Source organism: Neodiprion lecontei, chromosome 7 (assembly GCF_021901455.1).
Source record: "Neodiprion lecontei isolate iyNeoLeco1 chromosome 7, iyNeoLeco1.1, whole genome shotgun sequence".
NCBI classification, from domain to species: Eukaryota; Metazoa; Arthropoda; class Insecta; order Hymenoptera; family Diprionidae; genus Neodiprion; species Neodiprion lecontei.
This window is the reverse complement of record NC_060266.1, coordinates 7,201,335-7,226,075: the sequence shown is the minus strand read 5'-3', so window position 1 is coordinate 7,226,075 and position 24,741 is coordinate 7,201,335. Positions and strand designations below refer to the sequence as shown.

General features: G+C 35.3%; 1 protein-coding gene across 2 annotated transcripts in view; it reads left to right on the top strand.

Moving 5' to 3' along the window:
- LOC107226392 (protein eva-1 homolog C-like) overlaps positions 1-24,741 on the top strand; it is a 76,152-nt gene that overhangs the window by 31,891 nt on the left and 19,520 nt on the right. Inside the window, exons 4-6 of one of the 2 annotated variants that reach the window (XM_046745883.1) lie at positions 12,007-12,162; positions 23,664-23,702; positions 23,930-24,080. In XM_046745883.1, coding sequence (XP_046601839.1) covers positions 12,007-12,162; positions 23,664-23,702; positions 23,930-24,080 — 346 coding nt within the window. The remainder of the gene's footprint in view (positions 1-12,006; positions 12,163-23,663; positions 23,703-23,929; positions 24,081-24,741) is intronic. The other variant, XM_046745885.1, reaches the window with a different exon arrangement.

Here is a 24,741-nt window from a genome sequence, read left to right as displayed (position 1 = left end):
GTAGTTCTTATGAAATATATGTGTTAAAAAATTTATGGAAAACCGATTAGTTCGTAGAATTTGTACAATTGCTTACTCTCTGAGCGTTGGAAGAAGCTACACTGAGAGAAAAATTTAGTTCCGGTTATCGCTCGATCCTTAACTATTTTCATTTTTTACCACAATTTAAAAATACAGTTCTAGGTAGAAAATGAAAACTAGTTTTCTAGATTTTACCAGAAAGTCTAGCATCCGTTACTATTCTTTATCATTACGATCACTGTTACTATATTTTCTTGTAACTGTTGCGAAAATTTAATGCTTGTGCAAGAATAAATTGACTTTAAAGCCTTATTCAACAAAAAAAGTAGAGTAAACCTCAGAAACTGATTTTGCGTTGCAATAACCAAAAAAGGATCGACAATATCGCAAAATGGTTACGCGTACCTCGTTTTTCGTAATTCCAACAATATTCACAGAGTTTTTTTAACGATACCTGTTTCACTGAATTTTTCTACTTACTGTAACAAACGAAATTTTTCTCAGTGTAGTTGCAATTCGAGGTTGGCTGAGAATGAGAACTATTTGAATTATTAAGAATATAAGCAGGCACGAAAATAGTTCAAACGACTCTGTAGTTTGTTTTTCTATGTACGAAAGTACTTTCTTACACATTTATTGTTATAATTTTCTGTATTTCGAGTTTCTGTATTTTAAAAATTCTGTTAAACAGATTATCAGCTTGTTGAAAATTCGACACTGCGACTTTTGGACATTTTTACTCCCTGCGGTCTGAAATCTAGTCCACTCCGCAATTCTCATATCCATTATCATCTCCTTTCTCCGAAAAAAAAAACCGAGAGTGTCAATTCGTCCCGAAACCCGAAGGGATCAATTTCAGTATCGCCAAAGGGTGGGAGAGAACTGCATTATCGACGGTCGGTAAAATCATCCGTCCGGAGGATAAGATCACGATCTGCTGTAACGGTATGAAGAAGAGCGAAATATCGGAGCGAGAAAGAGGTCGGAATGGGGTAAAGGGCGAGAAATGGGGACGAAAAGGAGGGTAAAAGTGTCCGGGAAAATGGGCAGAGCAGTTTCGACGAAACCGGATGTGACCCCGTCAAGTACGGTCCATCCGTCGCGGGTCGGCGTTTTCTCCGCGGCAATTCCGCGTCAAGTGTTTGCCTCTGCGATTCCTCGTTGTACAAATCCACCCTACATAGTTTCTTCGCCACTGGCGACGAAATACAAACACACACGTACGTAGCCGAGGGAGAAGCCTAACAACGAGGAGTTAAAATTCGCACCACGTGACGCTGTTTCCTCCTCATGTCGATTTACGATCGCTCTGCGGTCCGGGGTTCAATTTCGAGATCGAAGCTGGTTCATCTTCGAACCTACAGCCGCATGCTTTTAATTCTTCTCCTCCGTAAACATTGTACATCCACGTCTTTCAAGAGACTCTCTCAATCCTTTTATTCTTGCTTTTCAATTTCCACCGCGGTTTTCTCAGGGAATTTCATTGATTTTTAGATTAATTAATTTCCCCCCGTTTCAACACTCGTATCTTATTTTAAACCACTGGTGCTGTACGCTTCTTAGCTACAATTAAGGTCCTTTGGCATTCTACCCTTACCGACCGAGTAAACTCATCCTTTTTCTCTCTATATTGAATAAACAATCGAACGCGAAGGGTTCAAATTTCAACGGTGTATCGCTCTTTTGTAAAGGAATTCAGGAATGTTACTCATACACCAATAATCGTTTAAAAAAATGTGTGCTATTGTGATACGTGTTACTATTCCCACAACTCCAAAAAGTGCTGAGAGATTATTTTCGCAATTCGGGAAAGAATGAGGAGTGAAATGAGCCATCGTGAAAACGATTTATACAAAATTGACGTCGCTAGACGAAAACTGGGATCTATAATAATTTTTGTAAATAAAATATGCTTCCACGATCAGCTGGACGCACGTTAACCAAAAAATAACTACACTCACTCAAATAAATACTTTCTTTCCACGGCACAGTATCTCCATATTTTTTTTTTTTCTTCAATATCTGTGTCTCGAGATTTGGTTGAAATTATGTCTTTCAGCGCAAAATATGAGTGCCTTATGATTTTTTGAGTAGATCGATACGTTTTCCGATATTTTGTTGTCTTATGGATTTTTACTTCATTTTCAAAATTCCAAATAATTTGCCTGGAAATATCATAGTTAAAAAGTATCCCAGAATTTTTCCAACTCATTTGAATCTATATCTTCGTTTATACGCGATGACTTTTGATGTGGATTCATAAGTATGTCGTTAAAGAATTCACTGACAATCGGTATCAACTTTAAATTATAGCGCAGTGAATCTAATCGTGTTCGCGAGAATTTAGAGAACGTTTCAGCCACCTAGCGGAGAGAATATTACAACCGGTGATATTTCCACAGGCGTGGATGAGAATTTTTAACAAATTTTACCAAATTTTTCGTCATCTCGTTAAACACGTGCAAGAATTTCTGTTTTTTGATATTCACATTTGAACTGTTATTGTGGTGTTAAATAATTAGCGCTGCAGGTTTCGCGATATCAAAATTTTCACCTCGTCGCGTGTCATTTGAAATTTGCCAGGATATTCAAATTTTTCCACCCCTCCGACATTCCCGTCACCTCGACCCTGCTGTGGAAATGGAATTCGAGGCATCTCCTGAAATTCCTCAAAAGTTTCATTGCGTCTTATGAAGACGTGCAGGGAAAGTCTCGGCCCGTCCACACAGACATAATTGACATTTCTTGGAAAGGGCGAAGTAGACGGAAAACTTTACTTGAAAAGATTGGTTTATCAAAGAACGATACATTTCGGTCATTTTATGAAGAGACAGTCGTTAAGTTGCGTCATCAAATCTCATCGAGCCTTTATATTCGTAAACTACGAAGATCTCTTTAAAAACATGATGGTAGAAAATTTTTAATTTACCCACTGATTTTCCGGATAACAATTTTCAACGTGTGATTGATCCTGACCACTTTTAATACTCATGATTTTTTCAAATCATTAACTCACTGCACCTCGAGTCCAAACTGTCGTCCAAATTTCGAAACTCAAAATATTGCATCCAATATGGCGGATTGAAAATACGAAAATTGATCCGATTCTTTTGAAATTTATTACTCGGGGTTCCTGGGGTCGCTGAAAATGAACGTGACGTCCAAATTTTTAAACTCATAATATCGGATCCAATATGGCGGAATGAAAATATAAAAATTGATCCGATTCTCTTGAAATTTGTTACTCAGGGTTTTCGGGGCCGCTGAAGACGAATCCGATTTCAGTATTCCAAAATTCGATACGACTGATCCAATATGGTGGACTAAAAATATAAAAATTGGTCCGATTCGCTCGTATTAAATAAAGCATTTTGAATTTTGTAAAATTCTCGGATCTGACCCCATTTTTGAAATTAGCGACCTCGACAACTCTTACATACCCAGTCCCAAGGAATTTCACCGCAAAGAAAAACGCATGGTTGAAAGGGTTAAGATGGCTGAAAATCTAGAAATATTCTACGATTTCACTGTACAAATGGCTCATTATAATATGCGGAAGACTATTTACACAACTCTTAGAAGAAACCTTTTCTGCTGATAAACCGCCTCGTTTCGAAATCATTATACAGAGAAAAGACATTGTATTGTCGGCTATTAATTTGCCGAATTGTTTCCGAGTCTCTTTATTCGCAACAGTGCGAACGCTCCGAAAAATGGGCGAAATTAGAAGCGAGTAAACATCCGGTTACCGGAGGCTCGGTTTCAAGAACGCTGCTCTGGTTGGTCGAAGCTTTATCAAGCTTTCGTTTTCACCGCACGCCAAAGCGAGCTTACACATTTATCTTTGCCCAATTCTCCGCTGAAGCAAACACGACATCTTGCTTTTACCAGCTCATTCCTCCTGTAACAGTTCAAATAGCGCGCCAACTACGTAAACCAAATGAGAAAGTGATCGTGTAGTATGCGTGAATCAACGTCGAATTGATACCTCGTAGTCCGCATTTCAATTTATTCTTTCACCTGTCAATTTTACAATCGTACATTTCTTTTTTACTAAACACAGTCCAGGCACATTTTCATCTAACAATAAAACTACATGAGACAAAACGTAACAAGCTTAGCAAGCTTATAATGACGAAAAGTGAAAAACCATTTACGAAAACGAGATCTGTGCAACGAAACCACTTTGCACAACAATAGATGAGAGTAAAAGCTGAGTAACAGAAAAAAACTGTTATTATTTGAAGAAAGAACCAATCACCGAAGAATTGTCACAAGAAAAAAAAAATCGTTTGACAATGATCATTATATATATGTAAAAGGCTTATTTTGATTTTGCAAACGAATGGAAGGACGATACAATGATTGAAAATAAGTAATATTTACAATGATAAATTTTGTTTATACCATTTATACACCCCTAATTTATTGATTTATTGAACAAAAAAAGGTTTATACAGTTTTCATAAGAAGAAGATGATTCGCTCGAAATTTCTGTATGATAGAATAACATTGATTGGTTTTATATCTGGGAATACAGGTTTGAACAATTTTCTTTATACATCGTCTACGCCTCGTGTCTTTAATAATGAGTTTTTCGCCTTTTTTTTGCGATTGTTTTTATTTCGATAACGAAAAATTTCTTCAAATCAAAAACAAGACTGAGAAAAATTTCATTTGTTACAGTGACTAGAAAAATTCAGTAAACAAGTATCGTTAAAAAAAAACTGTTTGAATATTGTTGGAATTACGAAAAACGAGGTACGCGTAACCATTTTGCGCTGTTGTCGATCCTTTTTTGGTTATTGCAACGCAAAATCGGTTTGTTCGGTTTACTCTACTTTTTTAGTTAAACAAGGCTTTAACGTTAACTTATTCTTGCACGAGCATTAAATTTCAGCAACAGTTGCAAGAAAATATAGTCAACAGTGATCGTAATGATAAAGAGTAGTAACGGATGCTAGACTTTCTGGTAAAATCTAGAAAACTAGTTTTCATTTTCTACCTAGAACTGTATTTTCAAATTGTGGTAAAAAATGAAAATAGTTAAGGATCGGGCGATAACCGGAACTAAATTTTTCTCTCAGTGTAGCTTCTTCCAACGCTCAGAGAGTAAGCAATTGTACAAATTCTACGAACTAATCGGTTTTCCACAAATTTTTTAAAACATATATTTCATAAGAACTAACATCTTTTTCCATTATCTATCATAAAGCACACAAGTTTATCTTTCGTTACATTTTTTGTAAATTTAACCTAGTAAATACAGGTGGCATTGAAAATATCACGGAGAGTTGCTGTAACGATTGGAAAACTTTCGTGTAAATTTGCGAAAACGCATTCTTCATGGTCATTACATGTTGTTTCGATAAAATTCATGTAACCAATCAACTTCAATCGATTTCTATCCTTAAACCCCTGTTTCGTAATTTACTTATTTGTGTATTTATGTTTTTTCTTTCATATAACAACTTAACTTTTGTGATCGTAATGAGAAAGAATAGTAACGGATACTAGACTTTTCGATAACAGCTAGAAAACTAATTTTCATTTTCTACCTAGAATTGTATTTTTAAATTGTGGTAAAAAATGAAAATAGTTAACGACTGAGCGGTAACCGGAACTAAAAATTTCTCTCAGTGAACCGTTACATTTCGTTGTTCCTGCAGCTGTAAAACTGGCAAATTTTCATTTCGAGGATCTCGCGTATGTACCTATAAACAAATGAATCCCTTCGTGATCTTGATTATATCCCATAAACGCGGCCCTCGCTTCTCACCAATTTTTCTACCATCTTCCCGAAACCCTTTTCCCCGGATTTATCGCTCCTCCCGCATTCACCGACATTCGTATTTATCGGCTGCGTCCGTATCCCGCGGGGAACAAATGTACGCTTGTATAAGCAAGTCGGAGTTGCGGTTAAAAAATGTATTTCCCTCGACCAGCTGAGTTGCCGTTATTTTTTTCAAGACTTTCCACGTATGGAATCGATTCGTGATTGATCCGGATCCTCGCTATTCCTAGCATTTTTCAACTTTACTATACTTTTACTTTACGCCGTTTGGAATTTACTAAACGTGCCGCTGAAATTACAATTTGATGTTGCGTTACGTTGAGAAATCTTTTGAGTTCAAAGATTTCCAATTAATTATATACATATATCTCAAGTCAGGCGGTACATGAAACGATAAATCTAATCATTATATCTAATTATACAAAATATATAAACACGAATTAAAAGTATCGTAAAAATCATTTTCAGTCGTGACTGACACCTGTATTCGATTCAATTCGATTTTTCTTTTTTTTTTTATTATTTAGTATAAATCAATTATCACCTTGAATATAAATTTTCAAAAAATTTCAACATTTCCTTAAAACATGTAGACTGTATGTCATTTTCCCGCAATTGTAAAATTCAAATCACCCATTTATTTTTTCCAGCTTAAAATTACAACACACAAATGTCGATTGCAATTTGTGCACATCCGACTGTAATTGAAATATTCATTTTGTATCTCATTGTTGCTTATATCAATTATATACAAATAACATTTGTTATTTATTGTCAGTAAAATATGAACTATAATTTTGCATTCTGTACGTTCGCATTTTGAAAAACAGCGGTGAAAATAATGAAAAATCCATCGACTCGATAACGAAAAATTACAACTTTCTTTGATATAGTAACTACGATTCTTACAATTCGAAGTAAGAAGAAAAGAAGAATAAAACCGTAAAAAATCGCAACACATACTTAAATATCTGCTTGATGTGCGGAATAAAATGAATAACGCCCGAAGACAGTTCGGAAAGAGGTATAAAGATGTGATAAAATAAAAAAAAAAAAAAAAACAAAAAAAGCAGAGAAAAAATAAAAACACTAAACCTCGCAGCTTTTCCTTAGGAAGAAATAAATCAAGGCATTCACGTCTCACTTTATTTATCCAACAGCCTCAGGATCGCCTGAGATTAGAGCCCGCGGGTTTGAACTCAGCGATACAAGTATATTCGTGAATTGGAGAATTTGAATGTCACGGTACGTAAAAGTCATGCGACGCGGGTGAAAAACCGCCGATTCATCTCGAACCCTTCGATCCTGCAGAGACTGATCTCGTATCCCAGAGAAATCATGGAAATATCGACTCGGAGTCCCGCAGGAGTCTGAAAGGCTGCGCGGATACAGCCTTAGATGTTTTTTCGTTTGCTGTCGTTTTTCTCTCTCTCTCTCTCTCCTCAAAGAAGAAACATTCATCCTGATAGTGGCGGTACACGAACTGTAGGAGGTGATTTTTCTTCCACTTTTCCCGGGGGCGCGGTAAGTCTTTATACATCCAACGGAATTCTGCAGAGCCACCTGATGGAAATTCTACCCATATAGACGTCGAGCTTTAAGCTCGTCGCCCAACCGCGAATCCTTTCGATGTCTCTTTCACAATCAGTACAGAGATGCCTGTGCAGCTCGATTTGCATCCTAAATCTAATCTGAATTGAATTCAGGTATAGATTAGGTTAGTATTGAGGCTGAAAATCTGTGCCATGAATATAAGGATTGAAAATTGGGCTTTATGGCACGTAATCTGTGCGTAATATTTTTGACTTTTACAAAATTCTACACTTATTTCCAAAAGTAGCAAAGTGATTGTACAGGGTGGGGCATCTAAAGTGACCAGGGTGATTTTCTCGAAAACGAAGCAAAATCTCAAATAAGTTTCACACGAGAGCTGTAGGGTTTTGAAGGGGAGGGAACACAGCGCGTTCGAATTTTTATTAAGTGGATGCGTCAAGAAGATACGAAGTCAGCTTCGGTTTTTTAAACGGGATGGTGTATTTTTTATTTAGAAAATTAAAAGAGTATCCAATTTCGAGTATAAAAGTACAAGTACACCAGTTTCCTAAAATTGACACTGAATAGGATATTTCAAAAATAAGAAAAAGATACAACCGACGAACAACATCGACGAATGACATTCGTTTACAACTTTGTATTTTAACTGATGACTCTTGGTTCGATTTCAACTTTTTACTTTACACGGGAAAAACAATGCCTCTAAGTTTTGTAAGATGTAAACAATTTTTTCAGGCATTAGATGCTTAATGCCACCTTTGAAAATCGAACCAAGAGTTATCAGTCAGAACACAAAGTTGTAGACGAATGTTATTCATTGATCGTTATTGAAAGTATTCGCATCACGTCGTAGAAATTTCCTCAGTAGTAACATTCAGAATTCCTATTATCGTAATTATTATATTTGAAAAATGGATCGGTATACGGTTGCCGAGAAGATCGATATGATTTACATTTATGGGGAGACGCATAAAAACGCTAGCGCAGCTTGTAATTTACACGGAGAACGATACCCCGAAAGAAGTCAACCATCTCGCAGAACTTTTGATCGAGTCATACGGTTGTTTTCAGAAACCGCAAGTGTCGCAACGAAAAAAAGGAATCGAAGTGTAATGAAGTTAATGGCCATCATTTCGAACATTTGCTTTGATAAAATTGTAAATTAATCCGCGTAAAGTGGAGAACGGACATGTTTTTCTTATTTTTGAAACATCCTATTGAGTGTCAATTTTAGGAAACTGGTGTACTCATACTTTTTTACTCGAAATTGAATACTCTTTTCATTTTCAAAATAAAAATTACACCATCCCGTTTAAACAACCGAAGCTGACCTTCGTATTTCTTTGGCGCATCCACTTAATAAAAATTCGAACGCGCTGTGTTCCATCCCCTTCAAAACCCTACAGCTCTCGTCTAAAGCTTTTTTTGAGATCTTGCTTCGTTTTCGAAAAAATCGCCCTGGTCACTTTAAATGTCCCACCCTGTATACAAAAGTCGTTTCTCATTCATCTTCAAAAATTATCCAAATCCGGGTTTTTGTCAAGTTCATTATAACATTTCTTAAACGATGATTTCGTAATTAAGTAATGCAATCGACACTCACGTAAGGGATTTCAAAAGAAAATTGTAATAAATGTAGAGCAATTAAACATTAAATTGTAAGTACCTCGTAATTAGCTGGTATTTGCATAAAAAACACCGCGTAACAGGAATAAATTAACTTGTGACTGGGAAAAACGGGGCAGATTATACTTTTTGAGAAACTTAAATAACTCTAAAATTTCCAATGGTAAATAAAAATATTGTAACCCTAATTGAATACGAAAAAAATAAAAAAAATACTTTCCAATAATTTGAAATCTATTGTGATTTTATTATAATTATTTAGCACCAAAGGCTAAACGTTTTGAGAGATTTTTACCAACTGACAAGGATTTTGACATATTCCAAGAAACCGAATACAAGACAATAATGCCGATTTTGCCCCAGCAATGTTTAAATTTGTTTCATATCGCTGCTTACGTATTTTGGGAAAAATTTTATCCTAAAAACTGAAAACTTCTCCAATTACACTTAAAAACTATTGAACCTATTAAATGCAAGAAATGGCCACAGCCAACTGTTGCACGCTAATAAATTACCCTGCATTACTGGCGGTCAAGCTTAGCTCTGGAATTCTGGTAAATTCCACGTCTATTATGATGGATTCCGGCATAATAATTTTCAGGAGAGTTAAGCACCGCGAGGTGTGTACGTTAAGTATGATTTTTAGTCACAGTCTGATTAACGATCATTGAAAAAAGGCAAATTAATCAAATTCAGATGAACTAATTCTTCGGAACTGAGTTTGCATTTTTATTTTATTTTAATTGTTTATTTTTATTTTCTATCAATTTTCTGAGCGACTAGTCTTTTGCTGCACGAAACTGAAAGTAACGATAAATTATCGTTTTTCCTGCGGTAAAAATCATTGAAATGAATTATTTCTCCACTGCGATGAACAAATTGAGATTTGATAACTGTTGAGCATACTTTGTTTTTTTTTTTTTTTTTTTTTTACCACAATGGAAAATGATAACTCTTAACTTTTTCTGACTGAATGAGATATTATTTTCCCGAAAGGCCATTAGCGGAATGAGGCAAATGCGATTGCTCACAAACACAAATAAATAACCTTCGGATGGATCGTAAAGTAGAATTTTCATCTATTCGAATTCATAAATGCGAAGGATCAAGAATCAGAACGGTTAGAACTCCGAGTAGTGATCTCATAGCTGGCTCGGAATATAGAATTGCAGTGAATCAGAATCGTCAGAATGAAGAATCGCAACATATCAGAAGAGTCAATAACTCATATTTAGTATTAGAAGCCAAGAAATATAAGTTTATCATATCAAAAGTCGTATTCAATGTTTTAATGAGATGAAAATATTGCATAATTTGTTTGATTCTGTATATAAAACATTTTACAAGTCAAAATAGATTAGTTAGATAGACTCGGAATGTGAAATTCTGGTGGAAAGCCATCTATACGGTTAATTTCGGAATTCTGATCTTTTTGAATTATACGATTCTGAATAATGACCCTTCTAAATTCTGGATATCTGTTTTCCGCCGTTTCTAGATGATCAAGTTCCAAGTTTTATTTTCATAATATTTAGATATTTGAGAATATGAAACTTTCTACAAATTCATTCTCTGGAATATTGACTCTATACATTATTAAATTCTGCACCTCTGAATTCTTGGATTAACGTTTTCTGAAGTAAGTGGGTTCGGATAATAGAGCCCTCTGTTAAATACATTTTAGGTAAACTGCAGCTTTTTGGTCGGCACCATTCGAGGTTTAAAATCTCTGATAGTATCCGTTCTCTCATATGTGTTATTCGAGTTTATTAAATTCGGAATTCTGGACATTCTGATTTTCGGTTTTTTTGATTTTTTACCCCCACTTAAGAAAGAATCGTGAGAATCTCAAGCTGCCCGACATATGTGCTCGTGTATAGATATCTAAAGTTCACGTGTAACACTCTCGTTTGAATCGACACGCAAGCTTGCGGTTCGCGTACCGTTTCCCGTCTAAAATCTGGTAGTTTCGGCGCAATAATTCGTGTTTGGTGGACTATGAATGACAGAACTCTGACACACGTAATCCAACTCTTGAATCTCACGCAGTTTGCCCGGCGGAGAGTGCTAATTATACCGAAATATTAACGCCATTCACCAACTTCAATGAAGAGAAGTCCCTCGCATTCTAGAATAATACACTGCGATAATCACACGCTCGTTTCACGCCAGCTGCAGGAACGTAAACGTAAACTTTCACAAAGCCCAGAAGTTATCGTTGTTTTTAACAGTGGATCGCTCCGTTATAATGTCAGCATTAACTTTCGCATGTGGATCAAAACGCGTTTGAGGAATTTGAACCGACGAAGAATACGATTTTTTTTCCCTTTTTTGTATTCAAAATATTAATTTGGTTGAACCACGCAGTTGTTAAATGAATTTTCATTCTAAACTAACGTGAAGTCACGTTACGTTCATTCCTTAACATTTTGTTCTAATTATTGAATAGTAGAATTTGACTTTACCCTTCTCAACTCGCAGATTCATTCGTTCTTAAGGTCATGTAGTACTCCTACCCTTACCGACCGAGAAAACTCAGCTTTTTTTCTCCCCGCATCAAATAAACAAACGAAAAGAAAGGTTTCACATTTCGACGTTGCATCGCGGTTTCGTAGCGGAATTCAGGAAAGTTATTCGTATCCCGAGAAAGGGACAGTTTACTCGGTCGGTAAAGGTAAGAGGACTACACTACCTGGGTGGTGATTAGCTGCCGTTACTGTTGGCAGCCTTGGCGGCGGTTCGGCATAGAGATATTGCGAATATAGTAAGTAAGCGAATCGTATATGGGTCCAAGTGACAAAAAGAGAGAGAAAGTCTAATGACCGAGCTATTCTTCTTTACCGAGTATGCGCAGTGTTTTATTGCTACTCTATCTCTGCGCAGTAACACACTGCGCATGCTTGGTAGAAACGGATAGCTAGTCGTAAGATTTTTTCTCTCTTTTTGTCCGTCCGACCTTTCCATTTATGCTAACTCCTGTACCTTGCTTACTCTGTTTATAATATCTCTAGGTGTTCAGCATTTGCTCGTCATTTGGAAGCTCAATGCCCATATCAGTGTCCATTTCGAACCCAGTGATCACGTGGTTTGAAGAGGTTATACCGATGACTGACGTTAGAAAAGAAAAGGCAAACACTAATTTTTGCAGAAGGATTAATGCAAGAAAAGTAATAAATTTTAATATCCTTTTACCTAAACTCGATCATGGGCTTAGAATTTGTTAGAATCTTATAGAGGACTAGAAATTGATACTTACGAAAGCAAGGTTTTGGAAAAATCTTATGTTTGAAGAGGTGATTGATAGGAATAGAACTTTCGAATGCAAGAATTTCAATTCAACCAATGATATATATTCAAAATTTGATTAGGTACGAAATGAAGACATTTAAAATGCATGGAAAGAGTCGAGACATAATTATTCAATATTTAAAAATAGTTAGAAGGTAAAAATCGATGTGTAGAAACGGAAAATGTCGAATTACAGTCGGATTTAAAGAACTGTATTTTCATCGTGCTTCTGTTATATTCATGATTCTCTATTTCTACCCTCTTCCGATGTCTATATTATTTTCCTCAAAGTCGGTAATAATCTCGTAGAAAAAAAATACATTGTTCCATTTAAAAAAGTGGCGTCGACCTCGACGCAGCTTCAGCGCCTCCACCGAAAAAGAAACCAGATGTTGCGGTATGACGGCCTTCTCGAACAATGTAACTTTCATCTGAAACCTTTTCGACTATCATCAATGGTTCCCGTACTATTGCTATGTCACACTTTAAGTGCCCCACCCTTCATACGTCAACGTCGAAATCGACTGACGTAAGGCAACACCCTTAATCATAACAAAGATACAACATGTTTGAAATCATCGTCTCAAACCACGTCCACTTTTCATCGCGTCCTTCGATCCCTCCGGAGAACAGGCAATGTATCCTTCATTGATGGCGGCACTCAATCGCCGTCTGGCGGTGCCCGAGACAGGCAAAAACGTAACAGAGCGATTATGGGATGGCAGATCCTGGAAGAGCCACCGTCGTTCCTTGGTTGCAGATTTGGCGGCGGTAAGAGAGAGAGAGAGAGAGAAAGAGAGAGAGAGAGGAGGATAAGGGGGAGGGGAGGGCGATAGGGAATTCCGAGATCCTATCGCGTCCTGATGCCGCCTCTGCGGAAATAAAGAATGAAAAGGTCAATCCAGGCCGGATGTCGACCTTCCGATTCACCTTCGACCCGGCTTACGACACGTTTCATACCGTTACAGTCTGAGAAACATTTCTGACCCGAAGTGCGCATGCGTTAAATAATTTCACTTATCATTGGCTGACTGAGACGGTTTTTCTTCTGCTCTTGCAGGTTCGGCAACTTGACAAAATTCAGATCCGAACAGTAGATTCGATTTCGCGAGGAAATTTGTTGTATCGTAATACTAAATATTTTTTGAAAAACAATGATTGGTCATTGATGTGTCGTTCATGTTTATTATCGAATTTATTGTACAAATGAAAGCATTTTTACCCATCGGATTCTGTTCGTTGTATTAGGAATATGAATTTATAATTGGATAGAAAATAAATTGTTGTTTGTCTTGTTCGATTCGGATGTTCCTTTGATGTATAAATTGCAGTGTTTATTGATCGATACTATCATAGATACGATTCAACTGATCACCGCGTATGGGGCTGATCTGTTCAGATTTCAAGGCGAACGAACGATCGACATAACCTTGAATACTTACAAGTTTTTAGGTTAACTGGCTTGTCTTAGCAGACGAGAAAATTAGCGCATGCGCGTGATGTTGAAATTCGTCGAAAGGCTGGAAAATTGAACCCTGTAAGTTATACTCACCCTGCGTGTTATACACGGAAAGAATAAAAAAGCAGATTTTATACTGAGAAAATTTCATTTTTTACAGTAACAAGAAAAAAAGATATCGTTGAAAAAACTGTTTGAATATTGTTGGATTTACGAAAAACGAGGTACGCGTAACCATTTTGCGCTATTGTCGATCCTTTTTTGGTAATTGCAACGCAAAATCAGTTTGTGAAGTTTACGCTACTTTTTTTAGTTAAACAAGGCTTTAACGTCAATTTATTGTTGCACAAGCATTAAATTTTCGCAAAAGTTGCAAGAAAATATAGTCAACAGTGATAGTAATGAGAAAGAATAGTAACGGACACGAGACTTTCCTGTGACAGCTAGAAAACTGATTTTCATTTTCTACCTAGAACTATATTTTTCGATTGTGGTAAAAAATGAAAATAATTAAGGACTGAGCGTTAACCGGAACTAAAAATTTCTCTCAGTGTACTCAAAATATAAATGTCACTTCGTTAAATGCAGAAATTATTGTAGAATCATTGAAAACCACTGTGTACAGAGTAAAATCTGCTACATTTGTAGTGAAAAGTATAGTTGAGAAGGGTATTTTTTACTAGAAACTCTGATGTGTTCCTCTTTTCCTGCAGTTTTGAGTAAAATCTGCTCCTTTTCTTCTCTACGTGTAGAGACAAAATTACTTATACAGCGCAGTTCACTTCCGAAATTTTTTACCGTCGTGCCTCTCTTCGCTAAATTGTTTTTCGTTTCTTTTCTCTTCACCCGATAACTTCCCGACTTGTTCGTTTCGATAAAAATTCATCGACAATATCTCGGATCGTTTCTTCCGTAATTTTCTCCGATTGTCTCCGGAAACGAGCGGAAGACTTTCCACGACCTTCAAACTAGCGCAGTTATTGAATTCCTTCGATCATTCGGAGCAACTTACTTCAGAGCTTTGTCTTTCAATCGTTGAAACTACTGAAAACGGCTTAAAATCTTGAATAAGATTATTTTACTGCGTATAATGTGTTGAATATTCAAGTAATATTTCTGAGAAAGATTTTCTCGTGTGTTTGAAAGACGAATACATTTTTCTCGATCAATGAATCTGAATTTCAGTTCACATTTTTCATACATTTTTCAACATTTAATCGCAAAATCTGAATCCTTTCGTATTTGAGAATAGAAAGAACAGGATTTTTCTTGAATAATTCGATTCTAAACTCATTTGAAAACTAATAATATCTACGAAAAATTTAATTTCACGGTTTGATTTGGTAAAATTATTAGCAGAGTTGTTATAGGCCGAGAAAAATAATGAATTTGCATGCCAAGGCACGAAAAAAAATCTCCCTAAGCTGATAAATTCGTAATTTTCTTACATGAAAATTCACAAGTTCGATTTGAATACATTTTTTTCATTTTTGAGTCCGAAATATATCGACCTAATAATAAATAAAACTGTAGCCAGTGCTAATATCAGTTGGTTACAAATCTCTATGAGAGAGGTATACAATCTTTATACATAATTATACGAATTATCACTGCTGAAAAATCGAAAAATCGAACGCATCGTTGAAATTCGTCGTTTTAAACCGGAAAGCAATAAATGTCGTGTAAAAATTTCACCCGTAATTTTGTCGGAGGAATTCAAAAATTCACAGCAGTCGGTGTCACTGATGCTTCGTAAAAACTCGGCAGCCGTTATTCCTTCGGTTGTGCCAAATCGTGCGAGGCGATGTCTCCCTAATTTTGACTTTGACACACGGAATTGCATTCCAAGAAACAGGTAATCTGACGCTTTGGTAAAATTGCGTTCACGAAAAAGTCCCAAAGGGTTTATAGTTCTTCCCATGCCTGTAATACCGCATATTTATTTCTATCGAAATGAAACGCATGACTCTGTTTTCAAAAGCTGTGAAAAACTGGAATATGTATAAATATACCCTTAAAATTTTAAAATAATCGATAAGATGGTTTTTTTTTTTATGAATTCCCAAAAATCGCCTTTTCTTAGGCTGTCGCACTAGGTGTGCCCCTTAAATCGTTTCTCTTTAATTTTGATATGGTTTTTGGAGTTATTACTGTGTGAGTTTTGAATGTCTATCTTTGTGGTAAATTTCCTTTTATTACACATTCGTCTGAGTCCATTTAGCGGGTACACTCGAATCGTTACGACCCGACGAAGCGAAGGATTGAAATCGAGCTTCTCACTTTGTTACCTTCGAACCGTAATCAAGGATCGTTAGCCAGAGCGTTGAATTGAACGGTGCATTTCGGTCACGATCCTCGACTTTTGACGAAGAATCTTCACGTAGCCGTATCGAGGTTGCGATATGAGGAGCTGAATTTCAAAAGGGTATCTTTTGATCAATTTTCGACTTTTTTTTTTTTTGTTTTAAGAATCTGGTAGAAAATCCTAAACTCTATCGATATTTTTCATCAAATTATATGAATTCAAACTTCTTTCAGCATAAAGAAAATAATTAAATTTACGATTGGGATCAAAAGGAGATCTTTTTGAAAAATCTAATGAATAATTCAGTATTTATCGTTATTAGTAAATTATATAAACATCGTTTATATATTTATTATTATTATTATTATTATGTTTTTTATGTTTTTATATTAATTTAAAATTAACAATTATTACGAACATTAATGTTAATATTAATCTCTTTATCATTAATATTTAATTATACACTTTGTTTTATCACCTTGAATCAAAATGGTGCTTTTTATGACTTTGGATCAAACGGGTATCTTTTTATAAATTCGGATCAAAAGGGCACTTTTTCTAATTTTAAATATTAATTACATTAAAAGTAAAAAAAATTTTTCAGTAAAAATTAACTCACGGCTTCTATCACCACAAGCACTATGCGTGTGAATAAAAAAAAAATTAATAAAAAAAGTTATAGCTTAAAGTAGACAGTTTTTTACTTGTATTGAAATAAACTAAAAAATAAAAAGATACCCTTTTGAAATTCAGCTCCTCATATATGGTCGATGACAAGAATTTCTCCGTAATAAATACACTGAGAAAAATTTCATTTGTCACGGTAAGTAGAAAAATTGATCAAAACAGGTATCGTTAAAAAAAAACTGTTTGAATATTGTTGGAATTACGAAAAACTAGCCACGCCTAACCATTTTGCGATATTGTCGAACCTTTCTTGGTAATTGTAACGCAAAATCAGTTTCTGAGGTTTACTCTACTTTTTTAGTTAAGCAAGGCTTTAACGTCAATTTATTCTTGCACAAGCATTAAATTTTCGCAACGGTTTTAACAAAATATAGTCAACAGTGATCGCAATGAGAAAGAATATCAACGGATGCTAGAATTTCCGGTAACAGCTAGAAAACTAATTTTCATTTTGTACTTGGAACTATATTTTTCTATTGTGGTAAAAAATGAAAATAGTTAAAGACTGAGCGTTAATCGGAATTAAAAATTTCTCTCAGCGTAGATTTTCAGCACTGAATACATTTGCGGGATCGCAGAGCAGCGCTATTAACCCAGTTGTGAAGTTCGCAGTAGCAAAACTTTCCTAATATCATCCTTCATACATCTCAGAATGCGCGACACATTCAAACGACACGCAACACAGACGCAACTATTTTTCAACGCCTGATATGTGTGGGGAATAAGCGGTGAAAAGTATCGCCGGTGTATAAAATACATCGATGGGAAAATGATATCGATGCTTTGTTTTCTGTGCATCGTTCGTTTCGAAATTTAAGGATGAGTGAAAATAATGGATTATTTTTTAAACTCGATTGATCGAACGACTCGAATTACATTTATTAATAATCGGTTTTTGCTTTTTACTCCCACGAACGACGCAATGCAATATCAATTTATGTAATTAAAGTATCAATTATTATCATCGTTTTATTCACCGAGTACCTATTTGATGTAATAAATGAAAGATAAACGAATATTTTCAACTGAAATTGAAAATTATTTCGAACGAAACAACAAGTCATTTTTGTTTCACATGCACCGTTTAAAAAAAAAAAAAAAAACACGAAATAATCGGTTAATAGTTTAATTTTTATCGACTCAATTGAGTCGTGTTCGATTATTTTTATGGACTCGATTAATCGATGCATCGATTATTTTTAGCTTACGATTAGTGGCCGTCGTTGAAATTTTATACGAACCGTTTGTATGAAAGTGATTGTTGGAAAATGGTGAAAACACATTTTCACACGTATTTAGTAGACCAACTAAAATCAATGCAATTATAATAGACTAAGTAAATTTCTCCTATTTACCGCATTTTCTAAAATATTTGGTTGTGTTACTTATTTGATTTGTTATTTGTTTACGTAAATTTTTAATCGATCCTCTATAATATTAGTCAATTATTCAGATCAAGTTGGAAGAATAGCAGATTTTACTATCGGACAAGATCACAGCAACGATTCAAATGATCGAATCTGTTGATTAAAAAAATGTCATACCTCAAATGTAAATCAAATATTTATAATAATCTATTCAATACTTTTTTTCATTTTTCATATTGATCGTTATGCTCAATTTATTGCGATGAATACCTTTCAATACTTTTAATACTTAATACGAATACGGATAATTTAATTCAAACTTCTATTCGATACTCGATATTCGCTAAAAGCTTTAATTATAATCGTAATTATAATTGACGTCGAAGTTTGAGCAGCGTTTTTTTTTCGCTCTTTCTTTCTTTTCTATGGCGTCCTGTAACTCAACCCTATTGTATTATTTTAGCCGACTCATAGGTCAGCGGCATTTAGAAACTCACCGGTGCAAACAACCGGTGGTTGATAGGACAGCCTTCGTTGGTCAATAAAAGCTCATGATACTTACAGTGATTGATTTAGCGAATGGCAAATAAGACCGTAATCTGTACAAATTGATACACCCGAATTAAAAATTTCTTTCAGTGCACCGTCACGTTATCGGAACAAATATTTTGAAAACATTGCTAATATTCTGTAGCTTAGAGCAGCTTTTGGCAATCATTTGCTGAAATATACTGTGCGGATACATTAACAATTTTAACAAGTTTCGCAGTTACTGAAGAAAGAACGAAACTTGAAAGATTACCGTTGAATAAAAGTAGACAAAAATACGAGAATCGGAAAGATTAGATTGCACGGCTTGACAGTAGAGACATTTCAATTTCGTGAAATATTTGCGTTATCCTTGTGAAATATATCACGTGAAATTTTTGCGATTTCACGAGAAAGAGAACGGACGTCGAAATATTGTGAGATATTAGAAAAAGAGTACACGAATATTTCATTCTACGTATAGCGATGTAAGTGATAAATGACTTGGCGAAATTTAACTTTATGGGGGAGGAAATTCTATTTGTAGGGTTGTACGAAGTCGGTTGTGAAATTCCGACTAGAGGACCAAGTTAAGATGATACTTGCAGCTAGAAATGTGAATAATGAGAAACTTTGGGCACTTGCATTTTTCAGAAAATCATGAGGATGTCGTATAAAATTTCAAAGTAACCGTGGAAACGATTTCAATGATTCTATTAACGATTGATTGAAAAGAAGACTGTACAGGTATAAGTATAAACGGATGGGAAACAGGTTTATAATAATTATATTTATAAAGAAATGAAAGTCCTGAAAATTTTCAAATCAGACCCGGACTCAAAAACACAAAAAAAAATTTCAAGACTTCTTTATCTCTGTGTACAAAATCTTGGATAATTAATTATCAAGCAAAATGAGTTTCAAGAAGCTCGAAACTTCAACGACATCATGGATTGTTATTTTATTTTATTTATTTTTTTTTATTGCGTTATTAATTACGAACCTGATAATGAAATTGTGGGAAAAATTCAAATTTACAATCGTCTCTCGGAGCGTATCGTTGAAACTTTTATGACGTGTGGGTCAGAAAAACGAGAGGCAAAAGTTCTTTGAATGCCTGCGATGTAATTTCCGTAAAGCCTGAAATAGGGGATCATTCAACGTCGAAACGAATCATTGTTATACCTCATAGTTGTCCGAAATTCGTGTCGACCTTTGACCTGTGTCACACGCCGCGTGATAAATATTAATGCCTACGGTCGTTCTCAAATCCCTGCGAATTCGATGCAATTTCTAGTACCGATGCATGTACCTGAAAAAGGAAGAAAGAAGAAAAAAGGAAAAAAGGAATATTTTTAGCAAATTTTGATTTGTATCGATTTCTGCGAAACTTTCGCCAATTTTTCTTGCCAATTATTATCGTAGAAGAAGAAATACAAAATTTCGTCATTACAAACGGTGAAAACTATTCATTCAAATTTTCTCACGATTCGGTCAAAGCAAAAGTTTCAATTTCTGTCGTTCAATTGTTTAATCGGTTGAATGTAATTTTTCGCGGTGTGTATATTTTTATAACTATTACATGTGACGAATCTACCTTGCTTTTTTCTCTCGACATTGAATTAGTTGGAAATTTCATAGTTTAAAGCTGTTAATCTAACCATATTGGTCTGAAAACTGTGTTAAAGATGCAAACATTGTGATTTACCGTTGCGAAAGTAAATTCTCCTTAAAATATTGTGTAAAAAATGTCATGTATACAATTTGATCTTTTTTTTTTTCTTTTTTTTTTTCTTTCATGTAAGCTCTAAGGAAGGTCGAACTTTGGTTTGATCGAAACGACAGTCAATTTGAGTAAATGGTTTTCACCGTTTATTTGTTCTACATTAATTCTATGTTCAAAAAAAAAAAAAAAAAAAATTAGATGCATATAATTCAGCCGTTTGTTCGAAATCTTTTAAAAATGTGAGAAATGCAAAAGCTTTCAAGCTTACATTGCCCTGCTAAAAATCACTCGACAAACCTACGGTGTAAAAATTGTCGCGGACAAATTGAATTGACCAGTTCAAAAACGACTCCAGCTTTAAATCTGTCGATAAGCACGTAGGTGAAGGTATACAATAGTGAAAAGCTGTTGAAAAGCGGCTTCAACATTATGAATATTAATCGAAGCGATTTTGTAAATTGCGATAATTCGCCTCACCTCAAACCTGGTTTCGTCGTAGTGCAAAAAAGGAAATGCGTTGGACGATGACCTACCCCATGTTTCATACATGGGACATTCCAACTGAATTCGACCTACGCTTGACCGCATTTGTTCATATTCGGTTCTCAATTTTTTTTTTTATATTTTATCAACCCACGAGAAGTCTGTGAATTTTTTCAAAGGTTACCAGAGGATTTTATGCGTTTCTAAATAATACCAGAAAGTTTTCAAGAGTTGTCCGAGTATTCTCGAAGCTGGAAGAATGTTTCAAAATATTTTCAAAATATTTTCAAATGTTACAGGATAAAAAAAAAAATAAAATTGGAAATGATTTCATTCACGTTATTCGAGACGGTTTATTCAATTTTTCACCAAATATTGTCGAGTCGAGTTGAAATTGTTTTTCCTCTTCAACGAAAAGTCGGTGTAAAATTTGCCGAGTCTTGAAATATTTGTAACGAATGCGCGTTTTTGTGCGAAAAATTCGGGACGATCCAATCATGACGTACTCGATGGGAAATCGATTTGTTTTGCTTCCGGAGAGAAAAAATCAATTTAGGGAGTTTTAGATTTTTTTTTTTTTTTTTATCGAACTTCTAAACGAAGCAAGGATTTTCTTTCAATGAAATTTTACCGTCAGTTTTTTAAAAAAGATGATCAAAAAAAAAAAACATTGCGCAAATGAGATTGGTCTTTAAAAAAATTTGAACAAAATTCAGGGTCTTCTTGCGGGCTGTTGGAATTCCGAAAAAAAAAAATTGGGAACTGAATCTGCACAAATGAGGTCGAGTTCAATTGGAATATCCCATATATGTATTATATGTATACCTATATTATTGAGATTAACGCATGCCGGCAGATGATTGCAATCCGGTAGTCTGCCAATGAATAGCGCGACAAATAACGAACGCTACCTGTAATATATATTCTTGTGCGTTTGTGTCTGTGTGTCAACGATTCGCAAATGAAAGAGCGCGGCATGAATCGGTGCTGGAACAATTGTGCCATAAGCTTTACGAATGGCGAGCGATAGATTACCGATGGAAAATGGTACAATACCGATTCTCTGTGCAGCCTTTAATAAACGGCGAAATACTCTTGACAATTGTTAATGGTGTTGGGAAAATGACAAAGTAAAAGGAAAAAAGATATTATACAGATGAATAAAGTTGCATTCGTTGTGACGAATTTCTTCACGTCACATCCAACTTTGTTCGGTGTGAAGTCAATGTGACTAATCAAAGTTTTGTTTGAATTCGCAAATTGATAAAAATCAACTTTTTTCGCATATCAGATTTTTTTTTTACAATTATATATATATATTTCTAGGAAAATTGTTCATGTTATAAAGCGAAAAAATGAAATGTATTCCGTATTCTTATATTTATTGAGTTACAATACCGTCAAGCATCACTTTTTAAAATAAGAAATATGAAGAATTATTGTGGTACCGTTTAAATAAGAAATCCAAAGAATCGTTTTGTCACCATTCAAAGAGTTCCCAGTGAACACACGACCTCCATATGACGTCATAGATAGGTCACATAGAGATCATCGACTTTTTACATAGATATGACATAAAAATGACTTTATTGATGACTCTGATATGATGTCATGTAGTATGACATCATTATGACATAGTGCTGACATAAAATTTGACTTTTATATGACGTCATGATTGTGACTTAAATATTACGTAAATATTATGTCTTATCCCCATCATATGTGTGACGTCGCATCAAAGTCATAAATTTATATATTATTTACGTAAGAAATAAATCATACAATTACATAAATTACAAGTCATATTCTGACGTCAAAAGGATATCATAAACCGTCATATTCTTACGTAAGAAACAACTCATACTTTTACGTAAAATTGACGTACGATGAACGTCATACCCCAGCATCAGCTTCCGGTCATTCTTTTGCATACGAGTGACATAATACTAATGTCACGACGGTATAAAAAAAAACGATCAACGATACTTTTCTATTTATGTTCTATGTTGTATCATGTATTGATTTAATAATTCATAAGTGGAATTTCATATGACATTTCTTAATTTTTACTTTTATATTTAGTGTCCAAATTTAACTTACCGCAAATTCTCTTTAAATGCAAACATTAAATATATTTTTAACATTGAAAATATTAGGATATTGTCATAAATAAAATATATAAACTAATTTCAAAATTAATTATTATATTGTAATAGAGGTACAGTAACAAAATAATCACTATTTATAAATGAAAAATATAAACATTTTGACTTTACAAGTTCTGTTGTAACAGTTATATTATTATAAGCATTCTTAAATACTTTTTATCACTATGACATCAGAGTTATGTCATTTTGACGCCAGTCAAGTCATAATGATGTCAATTGGAGGTCATATTTACGTCATTTATCTTACGTAAGAATCTTACGTCAGGAAGTGGGAAATTATGAGACATATGTGACTCATATATGACTCACATCTTACGTAAATCATGACGTGACATGACGTCATTCTGACATCAGTTTGACATAATTGTGTTCACTGGGTTATTCCTCTGATAGGTTGGCAACGCTGCCGAGGACGCTAATCAGCTATCCAGTTATTAGTACAGAAATCAGTGAATCTGGGACAGGAGAATAATTGCTTCCTGATCCTTCCATCTGCCCATCCATCCATCCGTCCATCCATCCATCCACGAGACCGTCCACCTCCCTTCTTCCGATCTCTCGTCGAGAGACGTCCGTTGTTTAATAATATTATAGTCATATATCTAACGCACAGCGAAGCCCGAAGTTAATTATTTCCCGTTGTTTCTTTGCTTCCAGACAAAGTGGAGGGACGTCGACCACGGATCGTGGGGAAGGGTAGATATATAAAAGCGAAAACGGTTCGGAGGGTCAAACGTTTTGTCTTCGCGCTAACGAAATAAAGTCCCTCCGTCTTTTCTGCTCTTTCTTCTCAATCGTATTTTCATTTTTTTTTTTTTTTTTTTTATTTTTTTTTCACCTTTTTGTCGTTTCGTTTCGTTTCACTCGCCGTCGTTTCCTCACCTTCCGCTCTCTTCTTCCTTTTCTTGGGGATCCTGCGACAGTACTCGCTGCTGCAGACGGTCGTCGAGGCCTGCCAGAAGAAGAGACAGTGTCGAGTCTTGACGGGCGATGAAAACGAACGGGATCCTTGCCTTCTACACCACCGTCTACGTCGGCCCCGACTCGTCGAGCTCGCCTACAAATGTCGACCATGTGAGTTGAGATTCGAGTCGAATTCACTCTGGGAACCTAACTTTCGGGACAACTTGGCATTCGCCGAGGAGGCTTCTCGGACATCTTTCGCCTGACGCCGGAAATTTCGCGATACCGAATTTTTTATAACCGTGAAAGTCTGTTTTATTGAATTTTTCAAACCTGAGAAGGTGAAGATTTGGGAGGCCGAACTACGGAATCGCCGGCGTTGATGCGAAGATGTTGAAAAATATGAAAATTCAAGTACGAACGTAGAATGCCAAAATGCAGAATCGTTACGAAAGTAGTAAAAATGTAAAGAAAAATGTTATATGAATTTTTACAGTAACCTATAATTCCTAAATACCAATGTTGTCCCCCTCTACGTTTTGATATTCCATGAAACAGATCTTCGTATCTGTGAACAATCGACATTGTCATTCTTCTATCACGTAACTATTCCACTTTACGACCTCCTTCCAAACGAATGCTTCAATGTCACCACCGAATATTCTTATCGTTCATTCCCGATTTCCATTGCGACCATAAATATTTTGATTTTTGCGGACTCTACGCGCAGAACATCCCATCTACCGGTCCTCTTACCTCCGATTCTTTTTCCCTCATCGTGCTCAAATTTAAGGCAAAGAGGGCGTCACGTTTTTCGATGGTAAAACTCGCC